This window comes from Branchiostoma belcheri, unplaced genomic scaffold (genome assembly GCF_001625305.1).
Source record: "Branchiostoma belcheri isolate BF01 breed outbred unplaced genomic scaffold, Haploidv18h27 scaffold24, whole genome shotgun sequence".
NCBI lineage: Eukaryota > Metazoa > Chordata > Leptocardii > Amphioxiformes > Branchiostomatidae > Branchiostoma > Branchiostoma belcheri.
The window spans coordinates 1321825-1346296 of record NW_017803843.1 but is presented as its reverse complement, the minus strand read 5'-3'; the positions used below and the strand labels follow the sequence as shown (position 1 = coordinate 1346296).

The 24472-nt window shown below is 43.9% G+C and overlaps 2 protein-coding genes across 4 annotated transcripts in view; one reads left to right on the top strand and one right to left on the bottom strand.

Moving 5' to 3' along the window:
• Positions 1-36: 36 nt before the first annotated feature.
• On the top strand, positions 37-5536 carry LOC109471008 (tRNA (adenine(58)-N(1))-methyltransferase catalytic subunit TRMT61A-like). Its single transcript, XM_019770154.1, has 4 exons — positions 37-907; positions 2523-2789; positions 3823-4142; positions 4822-5536. The coding sequence occupies exons 1-3, from the start codon at positions 508-510 to the stop codon at positions 4125-4127; spliced, it is 972 nt and encodes a 323-aa protein (XP_019625713.1). The 5' UTR covers positions 37-507; the 3' UTR covers positions 4128-4142; positions 4822-5536.
• The window catches only part of LOC109471007 (neuronal PAS domain-containing protein 4-like), a 21651-nt gene continuing 2139 nt past the window's right edge, over positions 4961-24472 (bottom strand). The window contains exons 1-11 of one of the 3 annotated variants that reach the window (XM_019770151.1): positions 17689-17863; positions 16908-17033; positions 13070-13236; positions 12480-12631; positions 12067-12169; positions 11803-11894; positions 11376-11560; positions 9899-10005; positions 9375-9528; positions 7410-9041; positions 4961-7076 (exon numbers count right to left, since the gene is read on the bottom strand). In XM_019770151.1, the coding sequence (XP_019625710.1) occupies positions 7049-7076; positions 7410-9041; positions 9375-9528; positions 9899-10005; positions 11376-11560; positions 11803-11894; positions 12067-12169; positions 12480-12631; positions 13070-13236; positions 16908-17033; positions 17689-17807 (2865 nt within the window). In that variant the 5' untranslated portion in view covers positions 17808-17863 and the 3' untranslated portion in view covers positions 4961-7048. Of the gene's footprint in view, positions 7077-7409; positions 9042-9374; positions 9529-9898; positions 10006-11375; positions 11561-11802; positions 11895-12066; positions 12170-12479; positions 12632-13069; positions 13237-13509; positions 13537-16907; positions 17034-17688; positions 17864-24472 lie in introns of those variants that run through there. The other 2 variants (XM_019770152.1, XM_019770153.1) reach the window with 2 other exon arrangements.

Sequence of the window (24472 nt, the reverse complement as noted above, 5' to 3'; positions counted from 1 at the left end):
CTGACAGAGAATAAATAGGCCGATTGTGCACGTGACAAGGAAATCCTGTGCTGTGATTGGTCGATTAACAAAAGACAGCGTTGGAAGTTTCCTTATATGGTAGTGGGCCGGACGGCGTTCACATAGGTCGCATGTTTGAGCGGGACGTTTACGACATATCGTCTGTTTTCCGGCAACAGTTTTGCGACATATTTCTGCCATCATACGTGACTGTTCTTGCGCACATCTCTCAAAATGGCTGCGCCCTGGTGCTGGTTTCGAGACGTGTGAGGGGGAAAATTTGTGCAAGTGTTTTGAAGATTTTGCGTGGCTTTCTTTAATGATCAGGTGATTTAGGGGAAGTGTACTATATCACAGCAGATTTGGCAGTCAAAAACCTGCATTGGGAAGACGATCTTTTGTGTGTTTTGGTCGATGTGAACGAACTGAACCAGAACCGGCTGTACAGCATCAACATAATTTTGTCAACTCAGCTGTGCGTCTCAACATCAATAATAGATTCATGCGATGACTGACAGTTTGCGAATTCTTACAAATACATCAGTACCAAACAGGGTTGTAAAAAGTGCTTCAAAAATGAGTTTCGTAAGGTACAAGGAGAGGGTAGAGGAAGGGGACGTCGTCATCATTTATTTGACACACGAGTCCATGTTCCCCTTGACACTGGAAGGCGGTCGCATCTTCCAAACGCGTTTCGGGGCCCTCAGACATTCCGACATCATCGGCAAGCGTTTTGGCTCCAAGATTCTGTGTGGAGGGGGAAGAGGGTACGTGTATGCCTTACACCCTACTCCTGAACTGTGGACCCTGACTCTGCCTCATCGGACACAGATTGTCTACACCACTGACATAAGTATGCTGACTCTTCAACTTGATCTAAAACCAGGATCGGTCGTCGTGGAGTCAGGTAATTACCAGAATATGAAGGTCGTACACCTGGCAGCAGTGGTGATTGCATTATAAAATCATTCATATTTTCTCACACCCAGCCATGACCCATAATTATAGTTACACCACCACATCTGTTGTCGCCCTCCCCCCTCCGGCTTGTTGACAGGTCAGTGAACTGTGTCAGACACAGATGATGTCACCCCTCTGCTACATCCTCTACAGACACCTGAGGCATACTGTCATAGGCAATTTTACCCGTTTAATACATATTTCATTTCTAGACATGTTGCAGGGATGGAAATAACTGTCTGTAAAGCTGCACTTAGCCAAGCACTTCATCTTTCGATGGATTCTGGTCCTATTTAGAGTGTCATAAAATATGATATACATGACCAAGGAGGGTTTGAACCCCATTCGTGATGAACATGCAATAAAAACAAGTTTCATATCAGGGTCATGGATATGACATACGCCATGATGTCACTCAGAACAGCTGTCTATATTGTAGAAGAACTGTGATATGCATATGTAGTGTCTGAGAGTGTCTAATGGATAGGTGATACTCGATGAGGTATGTATTGCTGCCTGCAAATAAGTGTATCTTTAGAGTAATCGTCAAATGCTAGATGTACCCTGTATTTATCACTGGAGATCTTGAAACACTATTCTGTTACATATTCGTATCACAAATAAGTACAACCATTGTACAAGTATTAGATAATCTTACAGACAGACTGGAAGCCTGCTGTCATGTCAGGGTGTTTGAAGCAGGATGAATGAACTGCCCCCACATTAATCAATCTGTTGTCTCAGCTGTTCCCTCTGTTCTACAGTAGCCCCTACCCTCAAAATAGCATCACCCCTGGGTAGCACCAATGGCTGGCTTGGCAGCTCCCATGTGGTTCATACATGAGTGCAAACGTGGATAAATTCCACTCAAGAAATTTGAAATCCAGTGGGAGTCATCTTTTAAAAGTTCATCATTGATCAATAACTTTATCTGACTTTGTCAGCTATAAGTCAAAGTATAAATCAAATGTCTGACAAGTTACAGTCTGGCAGTAGGCAAGATGATTCAACAATTTTTGTCATTGACATACTTGGCATCATTCCATGTAATACATCACAGCAGTGAAGCTCCTTGAACTCTTTTTGCTTTGTCTAGGATTTGCTGGCTTGAGTTATAGGTTAGTATTGTGAAGTTCACATGCCAGCCATTGAATAGGGAGTCACATGCAATGCCTGACTAGATCATGTATCTGCCCTTGAGACTTTGACCAGGCTGTTTCAAAGCCTGTATGCTCAGCAGCAGACATGTTTGTTGTGGTGATCTGTCAACTCTTAAAAGCTTTGAATCATGAGAAGATGCCAATTTTTGTTTTTGTTTTTTTTGTTGTTTTTTTGTTTTAACTCAATCCCAAACATTATGATACAGATCTTGTTAGTGAGGGAAGACAGTGGCATGATAATTATTGACTCCTTGCTCCTTTGCCACCTGGAGCAAGGAATATGATGAATTATTTTAAAGAATCTACATGTATATGAACTGCACTAGAATGAGCTCATATTTAAGTTTAATACATGGCATTTGAAGGATCATTGGAACTGTAATATCTTGTTTATTGTCCTAGGAACTGGCAGTGGATCTGTGTCACACGCTGTTATTCGTACCATCGCTCCCACCGGACACCTCTATACCTTCGAGTTCCACCAACAGCGTGCAGAGAAAGCCCGGGAAGAATTTGCAGATCACGGGCTCAGCAACCTTGTGACAGTGACACACAGAAATGTGTGTACGGATGGGTTTGGGCTGTCTGACGTGGCTGATGCTGTGTTTCTGGACCTGCCGTCCCCCTGGGAAGCAGTGGTCTCAGCAAAACTGGCTCTAAAGAAAGCAGGTTTGTATCCTAGTTATGCTGAAGGTATGGCATGCCTGGGCTGTGTGTACAGCTGTGCATGTCTAGTTATCCTACCCTCTCTTTCACTAATGTCTCTCCATTAAAATGTAAACTACTTTGTAATCACCCTGTCATTTTTTGGATGGCAGGGTGTTGATGTTAATTATCCTTTACTTATGCTTCTATTCTGCAGGAGTCTATGTAGTAGTGAAGATGGTATAGTGGTAATGACGTGACATCATCTGTCATATGATCTTTGAATGGATATCAAAATGTAGACATCAAAACCATCAGTGGTTTCTCCTGTTCCCAAACTTACTGGAATAGATATGGTTGGTCCTAGCTATATGAGAAAGCACTGAAGATGGAATAGTGCATAATAAATACAACGTTATAGAATGATGAAAGGTGAGGACAGGGTCAAAGTGAAATAACCTTGCAAGATTATACTAAATAACTGAAAATTTTGCATTATTGACAGGATCATCCTGTCATGTCAATAGTGCATTTTCTTCTGTTATTGACAGAATGGTCCTGTCAGTAGTGCAAAATTCTTCACTATTGACAGGAAAAATCCTGTAAAAAATTCTTTTATTGACAGGATAATCATTCAAGTTTTAAACGAGCCAAATTCAGCTTATTATGACATGAAACCCAAGTATGAAAGGATTTAGGGCCTTAGGATACTTCTGATAATATCGCATAAATGTTCTATTTTACTTTACATCAAGATGCTTGCTCCAAATGCAGTGAGTTCAAAACATAAGTCTAACAAGGTCAAACGTCCCACCAGTGTATGGTGGCATCAGGTAGCGAGAATGCCATAGCAGGCCCGCCGGAAGAAGAGGTACCAGAAGAGGACGATCCTGTCAATAGTGGGAAAATTTGTACTATTGACAGGATGGTCCTGTCAATAGCCTTAGTCTTTTCTGTTACTGACAGCATTATCCTGTTAATAGCTATTCCCAACTAAGAAGCATCTTATGATGTAGCTTACTTGCTGCGAACTTATGTCTGTATCCCTGTGGTGCAGGTGGGAGACTGTGTTCCTTCTCACCATGTGTGGAGCAGATACAGCGCACCTGTGACAAGCTGCGCAGCCACGGATTCTGTGACATCACCACAATGGAATGCCTATTGCGAACATTTGATGTCCGGACCATTGCCCTCCCTGAGCCGGACCTCGGATCACCTGACACATGCGTACAGACTCAGTCGGAAGGAAGTGAAACAGCACAGAACTTTACATTTAAGTCTGCTGTTCCACCTAAGGACATGCCAGGTCATACAGGATTCCTCACATTTGCTACCTTGTATCCACAAGTGGAGACGTCATAGCAACTTTTCACTGAGGTAACAACAGCTTTACCCTACTAGACTGTACCCAGTACCAAAGTATGTACAGTGACATGGATTCAGTTCAAAAGGGCTTTTTTGTTACCAATATTTTAAAAAGTAAAACTCCTTTGTGCCATAAGGAGGCCTGTATTATTTGGTTATCAACATTCTAATTTCTGGGCATGATATAAATCAAGCACCATGCAGCATCCATGTATATGTAGTAGGAAAAATCAGAACATGGTCTTAAGCATTGGCAAGCGACTTTGTATTTGCTGGTGAATGATTGCCACCTAGCAAAAGGTAGGCAAACTGCAGCTATTAACAAGTACAAATAAAAAACATGCAGTGAGTAGGTCATAACTTTCACCTACCTATATAACAGCACTGTACCAGGGGTATTTCTTATTGTTTTGGGGCGTGTTACAACCTCGTTACACCAGATCGTGGTTCTGGACAGGTCCCTCTTGCTCTGAGCAGTTGAACCATGCCAAACAGCTACATTTGATATTGCGCACAGGGAGCCCACTTTTGTGGGAAAGCTTGATGAGGACCTGACACAAGGACTAGTTTCAATGCATGATTGATACATGCAAACATAGTTATGGCAGATAGAACTCTGGTCTGTCTAGCTTCATGTGATCTTAGGCTGGTAGTCTTTATTTGCTCAATGTTTATGTATTGTATGTTACAGGCCTTACTAATGGTAACCTCTCAAAGTTCACCACACCAACTGAAAACTAACAGCCAACACTTCCATCATCAGCCATCCAGGGTCCTTTTAATCATGGGTTGGACGCAGGACACAATAGCAGGCCAGACAGAGCCATTGATACCAAGTTGACAAGTTTTATTTCTTCCATGTAGAGATTGTACAGAAGTCTGGAATGTATGTTGTTAGCCTGTCATGGTAAGAACCAGGCTTCCTGGCTTCTCATTAAGTCAGAGACTGTACAGCCCTTACTGTAACACAGGGCATACCAGCATTTTAGCCTTACAAATGTACAAATGTCTTCAGTATAACAATATTCACCACTAGTCAGTACTGTCTTGTGTAGTGTGTACCAAAGTCTTACTAACTTCTAAGAACTTCTTAAGTCATGTCAGTAACTTACTTAATTTCACAGGTGGCATACCGTGCTTTGTCTTTTTCAACTTTGCTTCTCAACAGCAAGTCAAATATCCTGGCCTAGTAGGCAACAAGCACGAGCTCTAATACTCAGTAGTGCCATGTTGTCTTGATATTGATGGACCAATTACATTTCTTGGTTCTCACACAAATGTTAAAAATGATAAAAACAGGCCAGATGTAAGATGTCATGTTGTATATCAAAAGGTACAAGATACATTTACTTTTTTTCCCCTTTTTTAGGACTTATTTTCAAGCACTTCTACATAATTTGTATGTGTAAAAGCCAAGAGAACCAAAGAAACAATTGGTATAGTCTGTGCAGCCTACTTTATCTACATGATAAAATCACCATGCTAGCATTCACAGTCATTATCCATGCCTTGTCAGAGCTCACTTCTAGACCGTCTACAGAAAGAGTTGATATTCTGGGCCAACCAAAATCCTTGTCATGTCATATCATACAGCAAATTACACTTAATTTGGCCTTACTGTCACAATATACTAATATCTCACCACAGCACCATGACATTATGACTTACACAAAATAACCTTTGGAAGGTATTGAAGATTTGGTATCAAAATATATTAAATTTTGCTTCACAGATACTTACATTTACTGAAACATCCATGTTTTTCTATACAGATTATAGTATATAATTCTCTTCCAATCTCATGATTACCTCATACACATTTACAAGACTTGCACAGATATTAGAAATGTCATATCTTTACAGGATGTCTATAATGCACATATCAATGTGAATCCTGAGGGGATTTTGAGCAGTAGTTGAATGTTTAATAACATTTGGTAGTCTTGGCCTATCAACTCTTGTTTTCCCATATGTTGGCACAGACCTACATTGGATATAGCATTCCTTGCAGCCATATTCAGCCCCAACTCCCCAGGGTTTACCTTGACAAGTACAAAATACAACTATAGCCATGGGACCCAGCCCAAAGTAAAATTTCCAATTTTCAACTAATCATTAGGCTCTGCCTAAAACATAGAACAATATAGAATCTGAAATTTTGTACAAAAATAACAGCACAATGACATACTTGGAATGCAAACATTAGTACAATACAAGTTTCCTTGATACAGAAAGGATTACAGTTTTCACAACCAAAGGGTATAGTTACATCAGTCACTTAAAGTTAATGGTGCTACTGGGACACCTGTGCAGATACTTCCAGGTACCGTGAATTTGTGTAAGTAGAAATGTTATTCAACCTGTAGCACTCTAAGGGTGCCAGATGACACCAAGTTGCTCTGATGCACAAGTACAGGAGTTGATATATGATTTAATAAACCAAAATGTCAAAATGCATGAATACAACAGAGATTAAAACTTTGCACCTTTGTTGAATTTTTGTGGTTTAGCACCCATTAAGTTTCACTTGGTTAGTGGCACTGGTCATGGCGGCTGCATGTATGAGTACTGCTAGTGCTTAAGTCCTACAGTAACTTTATTATCCAAATGGTGTTGACTTTTATGCTTGGCACATACTTGTATTGTGATAACAATACCTTTCAGTATGTAACACTACCATCAAAACTTGTACCAACATGATGAACATCTCAAAAATCTAACATAGCATCTGTACTCAATGATACAATTTACAAATCATAGACAAAATCATTTGTCACATACAATAGACATTGAACTTGACACAATATATTTGTACTGTGATTGATCCACATGGTCCAGCCATGGTTGTGATGATAGTGGGCCTGACCAGCAGGGCCCTATACGTTGTTTCTACTAATTCACTGGAACTCGAGACTGAATCACTTTGAATCCTTGTCATCCCAGCAACTGTAGGAAAACAAAGGAGTAAACAGTCCTAAGTACACGTTGTATGTCTGGTGTTAGGAATCATGTGAACCAGGTTAACTCTACATAACTATAACTTGCTACCAAATTAATGACTATGTAATGAATTTGTATGAACTTTGTCACAAAAATGACTTTCTGAACTTGTTTTACTGAGCTTCAAGTAACTTTGTACTGACTATGCACAATGGAGAATTTGGTGTGTGATTGTTAAATCATGCATCCCCACCCATTTTTTTTTTTGCTAATTGATAGCAAAAGATACCAACAGTCCTTGCAAAAAGAGAAACAAAGGTCTTTCACAAGAATACTTACTGGCTAGAATTGTTGCTTCCTCCTCTGCCATGGAACTGTTGGCCATGTGTTGCCTTGTCTATGTCGGGTGCTGTACCTTCCAACAACTCCTCAAAGAAGCTGGTGTCATCAGGCATGGAGGCTGCTGCCTGCAAGCGTGACAGATCACTCATGGACGGGACGCGAGCTCGCGGACTTTCGTGCTCTCGTCTATGTGGGGCAGGGAGCCAGTTACGTGTGGAGGATGATTCACTTGGGGGCTTCCTCTCTGCAGACTCCTTGTCTTTGGTGGAGGAGTCTAGTTCATCTTCCTGGATGGGTGAGAGACTGCTCATATCCACGGCCGTGTAGATGGTCTGGAGCATGTTGGGGTCCATCGCCTTGACAAGATTTGTGACAGTGTTCTCAATGTCATTCCATGTGACTTCATCCAAAGCTGTCCCCATCTTAACGGATAGCTTTTTTGAGGGGTTGCAGGTGGGATCAACAACACATGAGTCCTGCTTGCTCATCATAGCCTCGTGTTTGCTGTAGTACAACTGACTGTTCTCAGAAGTATCCTCCTGCTTGGAACAGTGAGCAAGTTTGGAAACGAGGCTGTTTTTTGAATCATTGTCTTTGTCTGGAGTGTCAAATGTGAAGGTCATTGACACCTCATCATCGGAAAAGTCGTTCAGACTCTGTGGAGATGTGCTGGTGGAGTCGGGAGTCAGGACACACTCTGGGATCGGCAAGACTTCTGTTTTTGCCGGGGGACCTTCATTCTCGAGGAACACGTGACAGGAGTGACTGGTTGGTGTGTCTGGAGTCGGGGGCATGTTGTGGATCCACTGTGGCACCAGTTTACTCCCTGAGTCTTCCACATCCTCCAGCTTTGTTTGGGCTGTAGGTCTGCTGGTGGTGGCAGAGGGCTTGCGTGGAGGGAGCTGGAGTGGTGTGGGGATGCACAGACCGCCGGTGGCCAGGCCAGGGGACAGGGAAACATCTGTGGTGGTCTGAGGGTCTGGGAAAAACCCTTGCAGGGAGGGCCTGCTCTGCAAGAAAGGGGTGGTTGACTCCAGGAGATTGAGAGCAGGTGGGCTGGTGTGGGAAGCCATTAGGGAGGCAAAGGATGGGATGGTGGGAGACGACCAGGCGAATCCTCTCTGGAAGGACGGGGAGGTTGCCTGGTGTTCAGTAGGGGTCGGGAGGATGCCCATCAGGAACTCCATGGTGGTGGTGGTAGTGGTGGGGCCAGGATGCTGCTTTTGCTTGGTGGTGTCACCGTACTGGCACATCCTCGGAGACTTGGGCTCATGTTTCAGAGGTAGCTCCTCCGACAGCTGGCGCTTGAGTGAACGTGGTGTCACATCCCGCTGCTCCATACTGGGGAAGCCGCTGGCCATGGTGGTGGGCTGGGTGGGGTCCGGGTAGTCAAACCCCAGGCTGGAGATAGCAGAAATGTCATCTGGGGACTCGAAACTGAACTCTGAGCTGAGACTGTGGCTGCTGTAGGGGGGCTGGCTGTACCATGACGGGCTGGGCTCTGATGGGGAGGCAGGTGGAACCTTGAGAGGGTGGAGGGTCTGCAAAGGGTCTTCCTGGTGCTGGAGGGAGGATGTGAACTGGGAGAACGAGCGACATTGTGCCTCATAGAGTGACACTTCATCTTCACTGAAATTAAGAAAAAGAGCCAAGGTTAGAATATGATGAACATTGATGTCCCCCATTACATTCAGTTAACTTCATTTGTTGCTCTAACAGTGTCTTAGTTATAATATAGGAATTAGCTTTAACTCAGTACAGAACTAGCCTGGGTACCATCCGGATTTTGGCCCCACAAAGCTTGAAAAAAATTTCCATTCCAGAGCCAAAATCTGGATAGTAGATAACAATTACAACTTACAAGATCACAAAAATTTAGGTCAAATGAAATACACGGATTAAGGTAAAAGGCATGAACTGTATGATGCAGTAAAGGCTGTTAGTTATTAAAGGCATGTTTACCTGATCACAGTGTTCATGCAGATGATGGAAAGCTCTTCAGAGTTGACATCCAGGGCTTGCAACTGCATCAGGACATGCACCCAGGCCCACCCCCCTCCCACGGTGTTCATGCGAGCAACAAACATGGTCTCACTGTCTCGACTCTGATCCAATACTGTTGGGAGGAAACAAGAAGTCAGCACAGTGCAAATCAAGAAGTGAGTGTTTTCACCTGCATGTCTTATCCTGTGATAGCTACATTAAAGCAGATTCCTTTTGTGAGTTTTGAAAGGCTACATTTATGATGAGGTATTAATCAAGTTGGAGCTACATCTTCAAGCAGATGTTGAGTATGTTGATTGAAGGTAGCACCATGCCATGAGCTAAAATGAAGATTCCAGCCTCCAGCTCAATAGACCTAGAACAGGCAACCTTGGACCTAGAGATGGCCTCAGACTTTTCAAAAGTGCTATCAGTTTAAAAGAGTCTGTCAAAAGACATCCAATTTGTTCTACAGAGCACAGTACATATGCAGTTGTACTTACAATGCTTGTGCTGCTGTCCTGCCAGCTGCAGGAAGTCTGGGTGCAGCATGCTGTACCAGGACTGTCCTGTGAGTGCTGTTCCTTCAAACCCCAGCAGGAACTGGAGACTATGGCGACAACAAGAATGAATTGTTTATTTCAGGCCCATAGTGACATACATACATGACATGGCATAAACACATCTAAAAAAACATAAATTGAAGTATGTACAGTTAAATGGGCAATCCTGCCACAAGGAGGCCCTCTTACAGTGGGCAGGTCAATCTACAGTACTGAGTACTATCACCAGAACAGGCTGGAGGGAATTAAGCCTCCAAACAAAGTAGCAGTTTGATGATGGCATTCTTTAACAAGACTTTAGAAGACTTTAACAAGCGAGAGGCAAACAAATACAATCTTCACAAATAAATCGCTGTTACTAGTACTTCTTGACTGAGACAGTAGCATTTTTAGGCCATCATGGTAGGCAACTCGTAATCTATGCATGGTTCCGGCTCTGTAGTTGGACCAAAGCTGAGCACAATGCATTGCACTACAGTGTGATATGAAGAGAATGCATTTTACCTCGGGTGAACAGTGGCCAAATTTGCGGATGAGCGAGTTTGCTTTTGTATACATGTGTCGAGTTTGTTCACGAATGGAGTCATCGTTGGAGAGGTCAGGAGTAATTTGGAAACCGAGGTAAGCAACCGAAGAAACGTAAGGCAAGGGCTTGAATGAATGTCTGTTATTCTATCAATTTATTTATTGGGTCGGCTTGCAACAGCCAGGGTTGCCAAACTAGTCATAGACTATTGTTAAGGGCTGTTAAAAAAGTCTTGACCTTTGACACCTATCCACATTTCTTGTAAATCCACAAGCCAACAAACAAATGGCAATGAAAACCTTTAAGCTTGGCAAGTATTTATATTCTATTTTAAAGCTCTGAGCTTTTAAATGTATTTGTGCATGTAAGTGGATGGTACGGTAAAAAGTACTGTTCAAAAATTCAAACGGACTGACCTATGATATTCCAAAGGTCCATTAGTGTTAGCTTACACATACACCCACTCTTCCTAGAATTGCGTCACAGTTCATTTGCCCTTCTTATGAAGGTTAAGCTTGGGTTATGTAATTGTATTGTGTAAGACTGACCTGTGCATATGCAAAGGGTGGGGCTACAAAGTCAAATCCGTTTACTTTTTGTGATTCATCCTCACATGTTATGCCAAAGGACAGTTATACTGGGTATACCATACAGATACAGATCCTTTACTGGGAATTGGGGAGCTGTTACAAAGTCACAATACGTGAATGGAACCTGCGATTAAGCAGTTCTGTAGAGAAATAATATGTGACAAGCATAAACAGACAGACTAAAAAATTTAGACAACAGTCATTTGCTTAAAAGACACATGTTAGAGGATGCACTTTTCAGCCTTCCATCAAATATGTAACATACGTATACCACAAAGAAACAAAAAAAACTTGGTCTTACCTGTCAGAAACTTCCTTGAACTTCATATCCAGTCCATGTACAGAGTGAAAGGTGTTGGTGTTGAATGTTGTAGGAAAGTCACCAAAGCTTGAGGGCACATCAATGGGCAGGCAGATGGACACAAAGATGGGGTTTGGGATCCATCCTGCTGGTGACACCTGGAAGTGCCCTCGAACATGTACGATCTGAAGAAGTAAAGTATCATTCTTGGTGAATTGCAAGATATGTTGCAAAGTACCATTGGTTAATGCAAAATATTAGTTGCTTGTGTTCCGGTTTCTCAAGATTATCTGTGATGTATTGGTATTAAGTTTTCTATACATTGTATGATTTTAAACCTCCGAGTAGTCTTCAGTACACATCAAACTTGGTACCATATGGCAATTGTACTATCTGGAACAGCCTGAACTAGAGATTTTGCCCTCACCTTGTTGTCCCCATAGTTAGTCTGGCGGCGCATGGTCCTTGAAGTCTTCATACGACAGAAGAAAGAACGTTCTGTTGTCGTCACTGTAGGACCTGTCCACAAACAGAAGTAAGAGGTGATCAGGTTTTATCACTCAGCAAAATACATTATCCTGAATTATAGGTGAACCTTCAAATTAAGAGCAGCAGAGAAAACTTCTGGTCTATCGTGTCAACTTGCCAGTGCCTATAGTGATACATTACAACATAGGTACTCTGGCCTGACCTGTAGTGGTGAAGGGTGTCTGCAGAATGTTGTTCTGGACAGTCACGTGATCTGCTGGGTCAATGATGTCATAAACAGAGTCACCCTGACTGAGCAAGTCAACCTGAAGGGACACAAAGTGAGAAAACATTGGTTCATCTAAATTCTTTTATGTGATAGAAGTCTAGTAGCTCGATGTTAAAGCAAAAACATGTGACCTAAAGACTAAAGGTGTATATTGTATTATTATTTTGATTTTACATGTTATGACTAGTTATGATGCATCAGACAGAATTATATATGCCTGTTTCTAGGTGTCATATCCATGCAGTGGTTTTAGTCACTACAGTCGAAGGTGTCACTCTTCAGATGCCATGACAGTTTAAGCTAGAAGTTACCAAGCAGTGTAAGCTATGATGACTGTCTGTCCTCACCATGGAGTGTCCGAGATGCTCGGTGACGTTCTCCGAGATGTACAGCATCTTCCCTTCCCGCGTGGTGACCAGGAGGAAACCGTGCAGACCCTGCAGCGCAGCGTGCGCCACTTCTGCTTGCCCTGGCAACAATGACTGGCTCTCCAGGACTTCTACAAAACAAAAACCAGTGTTAGTAATAATCTGCCACATGAACAACTTGGTCTACAGGATGTGATATCAGTCCAATACTGTTGAGTTAATTGGGGATGGGGTGGTGGATTATTTCTTTCCCTGTTACAAGCCCAAACTCATTCCTGTGTGGTAACTTACACAACAGTTTATTGTTTATTTGTTTTTCCTTTTTTAGCTGGCGCAATCTCAAGTTGTGTAGATGTTTTAATGGATACCTCCTCTTGATAAAGTATGAGGTGTCCACTGGAAATACCACTATGATGACCTATAAAATGAGCAACTGATTTCTGCGGTTTACATGTTATAAGAATGCCTCAGACTTGTAACCCCTCCCACGCGTATTTATCACCAAAGGTTTACTACCCTATAAACGTTTTTCACTTGAATGCGAACAAAGAAATAAAGGCATGTCCCACCTCTGGAGAAGAAGTTGCACTTGCGCATGTAGACACATGTGAGTGACATGACCTGCAGGTAGGACAGGCGGGCGCGGACAGGCTCGGCCAGGGGGAGGTGCCCGCGCAGGAGGCTGATCTCGGCATTGATCAGGTCCCGCCGCTGCTTGGAGGCTCCCTTCGTAGATCTGCAAGTAAAAACTTCGTGTTCAACTTGATGCAATGTCATCAACATGAAAGTTTACTGGAAAAGAACCGTTGTTTGCAAATTGCCAAAGTTTGATGCCTGTTCGCAAAGACTTTCGAAGCTTCCGTAACAGGTGCCTATTTCTGATCACCCCCGGCATATCAGGACTGCTGCGGTAGGGTAACCACGAGCCCGGTGTGAGCCGTGATCGCCCCAACCGCCTTTTTTTCCCTTGAAAAAAACACACACCCAAATGTGCCCATGCATATCGTACCCGTATGGTCTGTTCACCATGTCGGCTGCCAAGTGTGGCCAGGTACGATATAGGAGAGATATAACCTTCCGGTGCGGTTAACTTGCTACCTGGCTACGCCGGAAGCGCCTCCTGGAACTAGCGTCCGACACGCCCACTTTCTTCATTCTCGGAAGGAGAATGGTCTGTGAGACCGTGACATTGTCCAATGAAGTGATTGAACCTCCTTGCGTTGCCCTATCGTGAGACGATCTTAAAGTGGCTGGTGATTCATTTCTTCTCGGCACTGCTACTTGAAGTGGTGACACTAAGGCGAAATCGTGCCGAATGAAGTAGAGCACCTGTTAGGATCATTCGGGAGATTCGTGATGCGCAGTGAGACCACCGGCGAAAACACGCACAACAAGACACACCAAACAAAGCGAAAAGATGCCCAAAACAAACCTAGGCCATGGATCTGTTTAAATCTAAAATATCACATGTAGCGGATGGTATGTCTGCGTGCATATTCGATATTTTTGTACGACATCTGGCCACCTCAGAGTACAGGCGGAATATGATAGGTCAAAGTCAAACTTTATTGCATAACAATTAGCTCACCGTTATCCCGGGACTGAGTACCTAACCGGGCCGCTAAATTACACACCGTTAGACCGCACCATCACTGGAGATTAAACTCGTACCCTCCGTGCTGTTCATGCCGTTTGTTTAGATATGTTGTCGACAATGAACGGTCTAAAATATCAGATCGAAGTATTTGCACAGACACAGAGATCTGGTTACCCCGAAAGAGACGACCAAGGTTTTATATATTTGATCATTCAATGCCATGATCTTCTCCAGTACTGTACCAGCAATGAGAGGCGCGTAAAGACCGATAAAATGACCATGGCCTCCGAGATAAACAAATCGCCCCCTGAAAGTTGTTGGTACAAAGAAGTTCGTGAATCAATGAAAATTCTTGCCGCCGCCCATATGTACCTGTACTTGGAAGAGAAGAAGCAGGCGAGGAACCTGGAATGTCATGCAAACAATCTATCTTATGGAAGAGCTGGTTATAATGTTGGCTCTAGTCGATCACCATGAAAAAAACATGTCAAACGTCAAAGGTCTTCGTGTTAGAGTTATTTTCTTTCTGGGCATGGCAGTCTGTTTCATTATGAATGTTACCGTAATACATGTCAGTGTCGTGACTTGAGGCACAAATGTTTCAAATAACTACTGTCTTGGACCGTCACACTTCGTTAGAATGTATGAAAACACGCCAGTCAAATACTCCACCACAAGATTTGGACAGCCAATTCTGTGATATTGCACGATCGTACAAGTGTTTAGACAAGTCTGGATTTTCTTCAAACTTGAAAATGCGGACCGGTGCGAAGGGTAGGTCGGCTAGTCCTGGGGTGGGCCGTGACGGACCCGGACATGTACCGGTCGGATGTCTGGCTAGGCCGGAGTTGCACTTTAACTGGGGTTAATCTTTCAAGGAAAAGCCATTTTAAGTACCATAAATCAAAGAAACAAACCATTGCTCTCGAGAGAGACTACATGTAAGTATGGGGCCGCCATCTGACTGACATATACAAACTCTATATTCAAATAATCTATCTGACATTGTTCTCCTCAGGACTGACTGCGTTGATGATGCCTTTACACACTATGTTTCTTATTTATAAAGACCTACATTTGAGTTTGTGTTGGTAATGTTATAGATCGATGAGTCATTTATCGTTTTCGCAGAGCCTATAGAAAGTCAATTCAAGACAGTAAAAACCTGGGAGCAAAAACGCACAAGATCACAAACGCACAACGCCATTAGTTTATAACCTCAATTCTTGTACAGCACATCCAGTGGCCCACCTTCCTCCTTTGTAAGTATAGCATTTTCTGCTTAAGTTATCTACCGCGCGAATTCTACAAGAAGCTTTGTCATCCTTACTTTCTATTATTGAATTTCCTGCACGGGAAGCGTGGGAGAGAGATGGCAGGCAGTAACACGGACGGAATTTCAATCATTAAGAGCGCCCTCCCAACTGTTTATAACAACAAGGAAATTGAGTATGTAAGAAGTATGTTCCCTCATACCGTCGTATCGTGGAACGATTTCTTAGATATCTAAGATAGAGAGGGCCCTTTTATAAAGCAATACTGAGGTCGCTGCAGGCATACCGCTTTTGATGTCATCACTTGATTTACGTAATAGTGTGATCAACAGCTACTGCTGAGGTGTAAATATAGCAGACCGTCTACGTAAAAGAGAGCTCAGTTTAGTACAGGCGAGATCTTTTAAGGAGGGTCTGATTTACCAGACCGACAGGATCACGCTATTCGCACGTACCATTTCCCCTCCGAATACTACACTAATTCAATGAGTTCCGGGGAGCTGTAAGAATATCTACTCTCCACCATGGCCAACTCTTACGCACCACTGTCGCCTAGCACACCTAAAACCTAGATTCTAGCGGCCTGACGAAACATGGCATCTTGCGGTAGCACAGAGTATGTAATCCCTCTACCTTAGCCAGAAAAAAAGGTTCGCAGACTAAGTAAGACTGTGCGTGGGAGGGAAGCTTACCGGCAGTGCTAGCGGCTGAATTTATGAATGAACGGTAAAGGTCTATGAATGGCCGTGGTTGCTACCATACGTACGCGGAAAACGCCCGGGGCAAGCAGGGTGGGGGTGGTGGCGGCAGGTACGGGTAGCGCTCCAGGGTGATATAGGCGGGTCGCTGTTCAAACGCACTCACTCCCAACTTCACACTGCAATTTCTCGAATAAATCACAACTTTGAAATGTTGGTAATCCTGGCGCCGCTCCTTGGCTCACATATGGTAACTGTGTTGCTGTGCGAGCATGATTTTCAATATATAGTATGAAGACATGACGTAATCTGAACAATAATAGCTCTTGCTGAGCACCGATCCTGAAGTATACATTTTGCCATGAGAATGCGGAACAGGGAATGTCCTGGGAATTTCTATCCGCCTCACGTGCAGCATGACATGACCGGGAACAACGGGTCTCGTGGTTGTTACGGTACACATGGCCATACAGCCAGGCTTGAAATGGGAACTGACACAGGGTGTGTATGTGTTTTTTACAATCTGCATATGTAAACACAAGGTAGAGCCCATAGCTCTGAAAAAATCCCCTCGTGAAAGTTACAACAATGTAGCGAGCAAAAAAGGCGGGCAGATGTTGGAGCTGACCAATCACGAGGGAAGTAGGGCACAGAAACAAGTGCGAGGAATACCCGCTCAGTCCTACCTATACCATCACGTGCTGCATGTGACGGCCATACGCGTGCAGATCACGCTACGGAATAGAAACTTACGGAGAGAAAAACAGCGAAACCAGGCTTGTACTCATATCTTTATAAGTAATCTTGGTTTGGGAAAAAAATTAAAATTTTCACCCACCTGAACGGCCTGGACGTCCCGCCGCCGCGGCGCTCCTGGCGATCGGCGGACGAGGGCCCGCCCTCCCCCGCACACCTGCCCTGCAACTGACGGCCCTCCGCCGCCTCAGCTGGTGCCGGCACATCGCTGAGGAAAAATTAGAATACGTCGTTATACAACACTATGGATGAAAATAACATGAAGACTATTTTTGCATCCCGTCTTGGCGGATTTATTTGATCCGCCGGAGTTCCCGGTGGGCCATCTACAAACACCACGAGCTCTGTGGATGAATGGGGCAGGAAGCTGGGCCGAATGAATGAAGCGATCGCATCCAAGCGAACACGAGTAATAACAGGTGGTTGCATGCGGTGCGGGGAAAACGCACCTTGCCCGCGCGCAATAACAAAACACAGCAATGATAATAAATGATAATATGAAGTGTAAATCAACCGCAAAAAAAAGCTTTCCGTATTAGTGCCAAGTAAAACAGTTTGGGCGAAAGTGAACAATCGAAAACACGGCGCTCGTACAATGCAGGCGGCGGTCTGTTGCCAAGCTTGTTTAACAACTCCCCAATGCAGTCTAAGAAAACGATAGCAATTTACACATACGGATCCACATTTGATCACACTAAGCCGTCCAGTGTCCTAATCACAACACGCTACAATGCAATCTCGGGCTGTCTCTGCAACGTATAATCCACTTCCTGCACGAAGAAAGTACTGTACGCCTGCACAAAATCCGGCGGGCAACCACGCACGGATAACCGAAGAGTTTTCGAAGCCGGTCCGATAAGTACCTGTAAGCGCTCTGGTCGCGGAACATCCCGTTGAGCGTGAATGGAGCAATGTGACCGGTGAGCCCCGGGTACGGGCAGGCAGTAGCGAGGGCGCCAGACACTCTACCCGTGGTAGTCATGGTGCCGAAGCAATGTAATGTGGGGAAACTCCCGCGCGAGGCCCAGAGCCCATCCACGCCGGCGACTAGGAAAACCCCTCATTACGAATGCACACAACCATATATGGGAGTACCCGCCCTGACGTCAATACGCGGTCGCCATGGACACCCCGCCGCAGCTATTTTTGCGCCCGCCGCCGCTAAATTTAGCCAGGAAGTGTAAAAATAGGCCGTCGGTTACTAAAATTAGCCGCCCCATGATCCATCAGCCCAGCCTGGATGTGCGAAACAAGCAGTGACGTAAACACGAGGCCACAGAATTAAAACTCCCACAAAATAGTACTTTTAGTGTGGCGTCACCGAAGTTGTTTTATATACAGGCGGTAGAGCCGTGCTGGGCTGCGGGAATAGTGCTCGGCTGGCGCCGTGACTGTGTAGGTAGATGTACCGCGCCGCGCGGTACCGTTTTCTCACCTGCAACCTGACGCTGAACATCTACGGTGGAAGAGAATACGTTGATATATATTTTTTTTATCATTGTTCGGATTAGAATTTATTCAGACATCTTTTCACCGATAGGATTTCTTCTATTCTGTTCTCCTCCACCTTTCCTTCTGCTCCCTGCTCTTCAGTTTGTTCGTTATACGTACTTATCCCCAACTGTGAAAAGTAGTCGCGAGGAAGAATTAGGTACTGTAGCTGAGTTCGTAGAAACGGCTTTACTATCCTAGGTCACAGGATCGTCAGAAAATCGATATATGATCTGATCAAGGACGCACAGAGAGAGGTAATAGAGAAAGGATAGGTTTTATGTTCTTGGTATAAGCATAACGACAGTAGCGCATCTGACTAGCGTTTAATTTCCTAATCGCGGATTACCTGAGACTAGTGAGAGGGGAACGTTCGCTGTACCTGTGGGGGAGTGGTGGGATCTTCAGTAGAAAGTCGCGCAATGGAGGGAAGCTGTATGTTTGGGTCATAAGTGATGCTATTGCACACTTAACAAAGGGATGGGAAAAGTATAATAATTTAGAGTGGCGACGATGCATTGTCCTATGTTTATCCCAATGTTTTCCTGAAGACCAATCAACAAAATTGTGTATGTGGGGTCTGTGAAATGTAGCACATTGAATCCTTGATTTTATCCAGCTGAAGGAGCGTCAAAACAACGGAAAGGAAACGACGGGAAACACGGACCTAGAAGAGCTGTAGGACAAAGAAAAACCAGGGGCCAGTTTAAAGAGAACTTCCTCTCATAATAACAACCAGCTGATAGCTGCATCCTGTAGCGTAAGTAGGATGTTGTTACCATGGAGGCCAAGCGGACTGTTTCCTTTTTCGTCAGGTTGTCTCTGGGGATATGGATAGCTCAGGAGACAAGTCAGAAGTCATTATATGCACGACGTATTATTACTCCATGCTTTTCATCTGAGAGGCCTCCCTATGGCCTAATCACATCTACTGTTGAGTAGACCAAAATAGCACGGCGCAAAAGTAGCTTTGTCATATCATGGAATCACATTCTGGTCCTTGCCACCTGTTTGCTGTCTGGTGAGGTCTGTGGTGGATAACACGTGATTTATCTGTCCATCAGCGGCACCCGGCAGCTGTACTGATGCTATCGTGTATTCTCAGATGCAGACACGGGAAGTCTCACTGCTGATGGCGTCATCACGGAGCTGAGGGGATTGTGTGTCTGATCGCGGGCTGACCTGCCTGGTACCCGCTGCACATCGGGCCCGTGGCTTGGTTCCTACGGGTTACAAAGCCGCGGGCCCGCGGATAGCCATGGAAACGTGCCAGTGGAAGTGCGCGACCCTGACCGCACGTGGATAAAAGCATCACCAGCTGTATCAGCGGCGCGGGCTTCCGTCTCACACGTACGTATGATAGGACACATTACAGGAAACGTAACTGGAGAACATACAGATCAAGGTAACAGTTTCGGCAAGATGTGGCTTTGAAGGTGTTAAAATTTTTTAATAATTTTTTGAGAGAAGGTCTTTCAACACTCCCAGTTCCGGAGATATCGCTTAATTTTCCCCACTAGACCAAGACTGTCATCAAAATCTATTGCTGCAATTACAGACAAGAGGGATTTTTACTCCCACAGTCTATGTATTCAACATGGAAGAATCACAGACCCTCCACAAGCGAGAGAGTGTGTGTAGGAAAATGGCTGCCCTTCATTGCAGTATAATGCTGTTTTTAAAAAAGCATTCATTTCAATTGGACAATCCGTATCATAAATACGTTCATACAGACAACCAGCTGCAGATAAGGAGTCAATAGAAAAACAGCTGTAGCTGCCCCAGTGGCTGAATGTGTCCTCGGTTCACCCGTGGGCCAAATGTGGGGTTTTGTCAGTCAGGAGGTAACATGGGAAATGCTTGGTTTTCATTGTAGGGCTGTTTCTGTCTAAAATAAAGCCCGGACGTGCGTATTTTTGGCAATTTACGCCAGGGACTAGATCAAAGTCATGTAGTTTAAAACCTTCCCTCTAAATTTATCCAGGAAACGCCAAAATAGACCTCTCCGCTTAGCCGATTTGGTGGGAGGCATTGTTTGTATGCTCCGCTGGCGAAGCCTGGCCTGCAGGGGCGGCACATTGACGTCATCAGACTCACCTGCCGTGCTGAAGACCACGTGACGCGGTGGGGTTGCCTTCGGTCAGCAAGCTGCGCACTGCTCGATATGCATGCTGTGTTGGCACAAGATGTTCTGAATAGACACATGATACGTGAAAATGACCTGTCTTCTCATTAGTTTCTTGGCTGTGAATTTCTAAACACACATTATCAGCTTATCAAAATCAGTGCTGTTTTTCACGGCGCTATGTCATTAATGTTTTTATACTATTCTGGTAACGTTGTTTTCCTCACAGACACCTCTGGTCACGATGGGATGAGTTCTATATGGTGACTTGTATCATGCACCAATACTAAAATACACATATTTCACAGTTACTATTCACCCGAACAATTTTGTCCAAAATTAGATATAAACATATCTGTTGCCACTATTAATAGTATGTCAGGTTGATACTCTGCAATCGTGTTTCGTAAAATTGTGTCTTTGATGTGGCGTAGGGTAACCAATGAACAGGGTGCATCATTATGTGATACCTTATATGGTTGCCCTAATAAGAGATGGTCGTGCTTTCAGCATCAAAACTACGCCGTCTAACAAACAAGGTCTGCGGCCATCGACCCTTAATAGAGTTACACACACGTTAGCGGTCGAACCCCAATAGCGATAAATACATCGTCGGACATTATGCGCTGGTGCCGTACACACAAAATGGCGGCATGCCCGGGGGGAGAATTTTTGGCTTCCCCTACATTGCATTGTTTTCTGGAGGCAGATCTCAGATTACCCGCCCCCTCCGAGTCTGTTATTCTGATAACCAGTTCTCCTCCAGGGTAGTTATCACTACCTGTTAACCAAGCTTATTACCCCGGGTTTAAAATCTAAAATGAGGCGTTGCAGTTTGTCCTGAACAAAAATACCTGTAGGTCAGGGCCGAGGTTATAATTAGCGGTGGTAGATTTGCTCAATCGTTTAGAATAAACTTGTAAAAAGCGCAGTTAGTCGGTAGATCCCGCATGTGAAGCCAGTAGATTTGTGAACTACGTCATCGGTATTTGGGAGTGACGCACTTGGTGCTCAAAATAGAAGCCGTGGATTTTCCCAGTACCTGTCCGACTGGTGGTATGAACTCCACACCTGTATGGTGACGTCTGTGATGACATCCCGCCATTGTCCAACAAGTCATCGCCTCAGGGACATGCTACTTTCGGCACCTAACTTTTAAAATTTAAGTGTCAGCTAACGTCATTGAGATCGTTGTGATGCATGTACACTATTAATACATTTTGATAGACCTTCACGGCTAAAAATAAGGACATAAAGTAATTAGTCCTCTAAACTTGACGTCTGATGTAACATTTTGTTCGTCAGCTCCACATGTACAACGTTATACAATGACGTTAAGTTGTAATGAGGCTACGTAACGTTTTTGTACAGTCGATGTTTCACCTCCTACGTTTATCTTAATCGTACGTGTTTTCATCAAAATACTTGTATTTTCCTTACTTATTATGTATCTATATGGTACTTAACTTTATTTATTCGATTTGTGTTAGAATAATTAATTTGTTGTTTGATAAGGTAAGCTTTCAAACTTTTTAGCCTCCCTTGCACAGTTGTATGTTGTGTATATCTTTTGCTCACTGTATTACAAATGCCTAAATTGGACCCCCCCTTCTCTGTATGTATGTAAGTCTTTCTACCCGTCTATAACACGTACCCATGAGGTTAGCCATACTTTTTATCTTGTCGGAACGATGCCCAGGGAATGAATCATCCTGCTTTTCTGTGAAGACACCTTGAAATAACCATGCATAGTAACAATGTCATGGTGCACTGAGAATACTGTCTCCCAAAGTCTGAAATATACACACATTTAAATAGTAGACAAAAAGTGTGCAATGTTTCAGCTATGTCGCTGGACTAAATTGCCTTAGCACATTGTAGACAATCAAAAGGTTAATAGTCCAACATGCATGACGTCTACTTTCTTCGTCAGACGTTTCTTGTGACATAAAGACCAGCTTGTGGCCGGCACGCCTTTGCTATTTTGGGCACCCGAATAGCAGTCAAATTTGTTGCATGATTGCATAACGAAAGGTGAGGCCTGACGTTATATGTAACATTTCTCTGAGGGAGTTCACTCGGTGATGTGACATACGTAGACAGTGGTAAGGGACGTCATAGGTGGGGACAACACTCTTTGACCTTTAACACACCTAGTTAGCAATTCAGTTAAGGTCATAAATAAATATATTGATTTTAGTCCCAAATTGCAGACGCACAATAACATGTCATGGATTCTTCACTGAAACCTCGCAACAATGTTAACCACATTTTACTAGCCAGCCATAAGCCAGGTAGTCACGCTGACAGTGTGTGCACAATTTCGTTACTTCCAGTTCGCCCTAAACGTGTGAAGTATTGTCTTTGGCAGCCTGTCTGCATGTGTGTATGTTTGTCTTTCTGTCTGTCTGTACTGCCTACACGCTACGGCACCTTACATGGCTGTAGATTTTTCATGTACCTAGCTAATGAAACAGAGGGTCAAAGAATGAAACCCTGAAGTACCGCGCAAATCACGTGTTGTTTTTGCGTTTTGATCAAGGCACGTCCAGGCAAGAATTTACACAACACAGTGTCGTGACTAAGGGATCACTAATCTTGAGTCTGCCCATAGGGCATTGTTTTGATGAGATATGCTCAGAGTCACAGTCACTTCCAGACCAGCCTGCATGTACCTGGTACGATGATCAGGCAAAAAACGTACATCCTTAATCTGTCCTAGAAATCATACTAGCTTTCGCCGTTGAACGCCCCCACACTCTAAAAGAAAACATCTCCATTCTCAATTTGTTTTCTAAACGCCTCGATTTTAGTCGTTAGTTTGTGGGGGGGGGGGGGGGCGATAGGGGGCCCTGACGTCAACCCCCCTCCACCACCATCCACCTGTACCTACTTCTGTACCTAAAGAGCCAAGGCGGATCGGTGTTTCCCAGCGCTATTAGTATGTCCTGTCACACTGTTCTAATCATCCAACCCACTTTGCTATGACATATCAAAACGTTGGGCAATTCATATTCCACCTCCTCCAGAGACGAGCAGTAAACGTGCCCAAATAAGGCGCAAATCTGGTGCACACGTAAAAAACCATGTACCTCAACCTGCTACAGAAAGTCTAGTACAGACGACAGCTACATCGTACACTACTTTTTGATCTGCTCCGCTGGACAGTCATTACGACATGTCAACAACATACAGATAGATGCGGCTAACGCATTGGCTAATTAAGGAGAGGGAAAAATTATCTATTCGATATGTCTTTCTTCAACCACCTTTCCCCATTGTAAGAGATGTCCAGTCACGCATACACCTGTTTCAATGACAGCGCGGTAAATAAAGCCCGGTGCAGCCCACGCATTTCAGGGCACTTCGCCATGTATAGCTTACAGGTGGCATATTAATAGCATCAGCAATCAAGTACAAATGAGGATATTATAACATTTGCGGGGGAAGCTAGGAGTTAAAATACCCGCAGAAGCTACCAGCGGGTGGTACTTTTTAAAAGGATTATTTCTTCTTTTGTGAGAGGAATTTCTTTCTTAAATTGATATAAATTTATATCCAATACATCATTAACGTTTGACTTTTTCGGCTAGCGCGACATTGCACGGGAGAGTAATCCCTTGATCGTTTCACAGGTGTTATTTCTATTAACTGTCTGCTCTCATCTTTCTAAGTCCTGGAACTGTGAATACCTTTTTGGGTTTCCCATCGGCAGCATCTGATGAAAACATTTTGCACGACTCCCGTGTATTGCCCCCAGTTCAAGTGTTCAAGCGCAGCAGATGTCATAACAGGAAGAGTGCAGGATAGAATGTCGAAGTGGATTCTATTCTTTCCTGTATTTCTGGCAATGCTAATTTTGGAGCAGGTCTCGGCCCACGCATTGCACAGAAGTGGAAGGTTTTAATTTTAAACTGCTAGGAGTTGTTATGTAAGAATGGACAAGAATAGACACTAAAAGAAAAATCTGTTCAACTGGACAGATCAACGAGGCTCTAGTATCCTTTTGGTAACGGCAAGTGTAGCAAACG

What these genes read in the sequence shown, in the direction of transcription:
- LOC109471008 (XM_019770154.1), top strand. Translation starts at nt 508, where the DNA reads ATGACTGACAGTTTGCGAATTCTTACAAATACATCAGTACCAAACAGG. An exon ending in ATCGGTCGTCGTGGAGTCAG is followed by an intron (nt 908 to 2,522) that starts GTAATTACCAGA and finishes TTATTGTCCTAG; the next exon opens with GAACTGGCAGTGGATCTGTG. An exon ending in ACTGGCTCTAAAGAAAGCAG is followed by an intron (nt 2,790 to 3,822) that starts GTTTGTATCCTA and finishes CCTGTGGTGCAG; the next exon opens with GTGGGAGACTGTGTTCCTTC.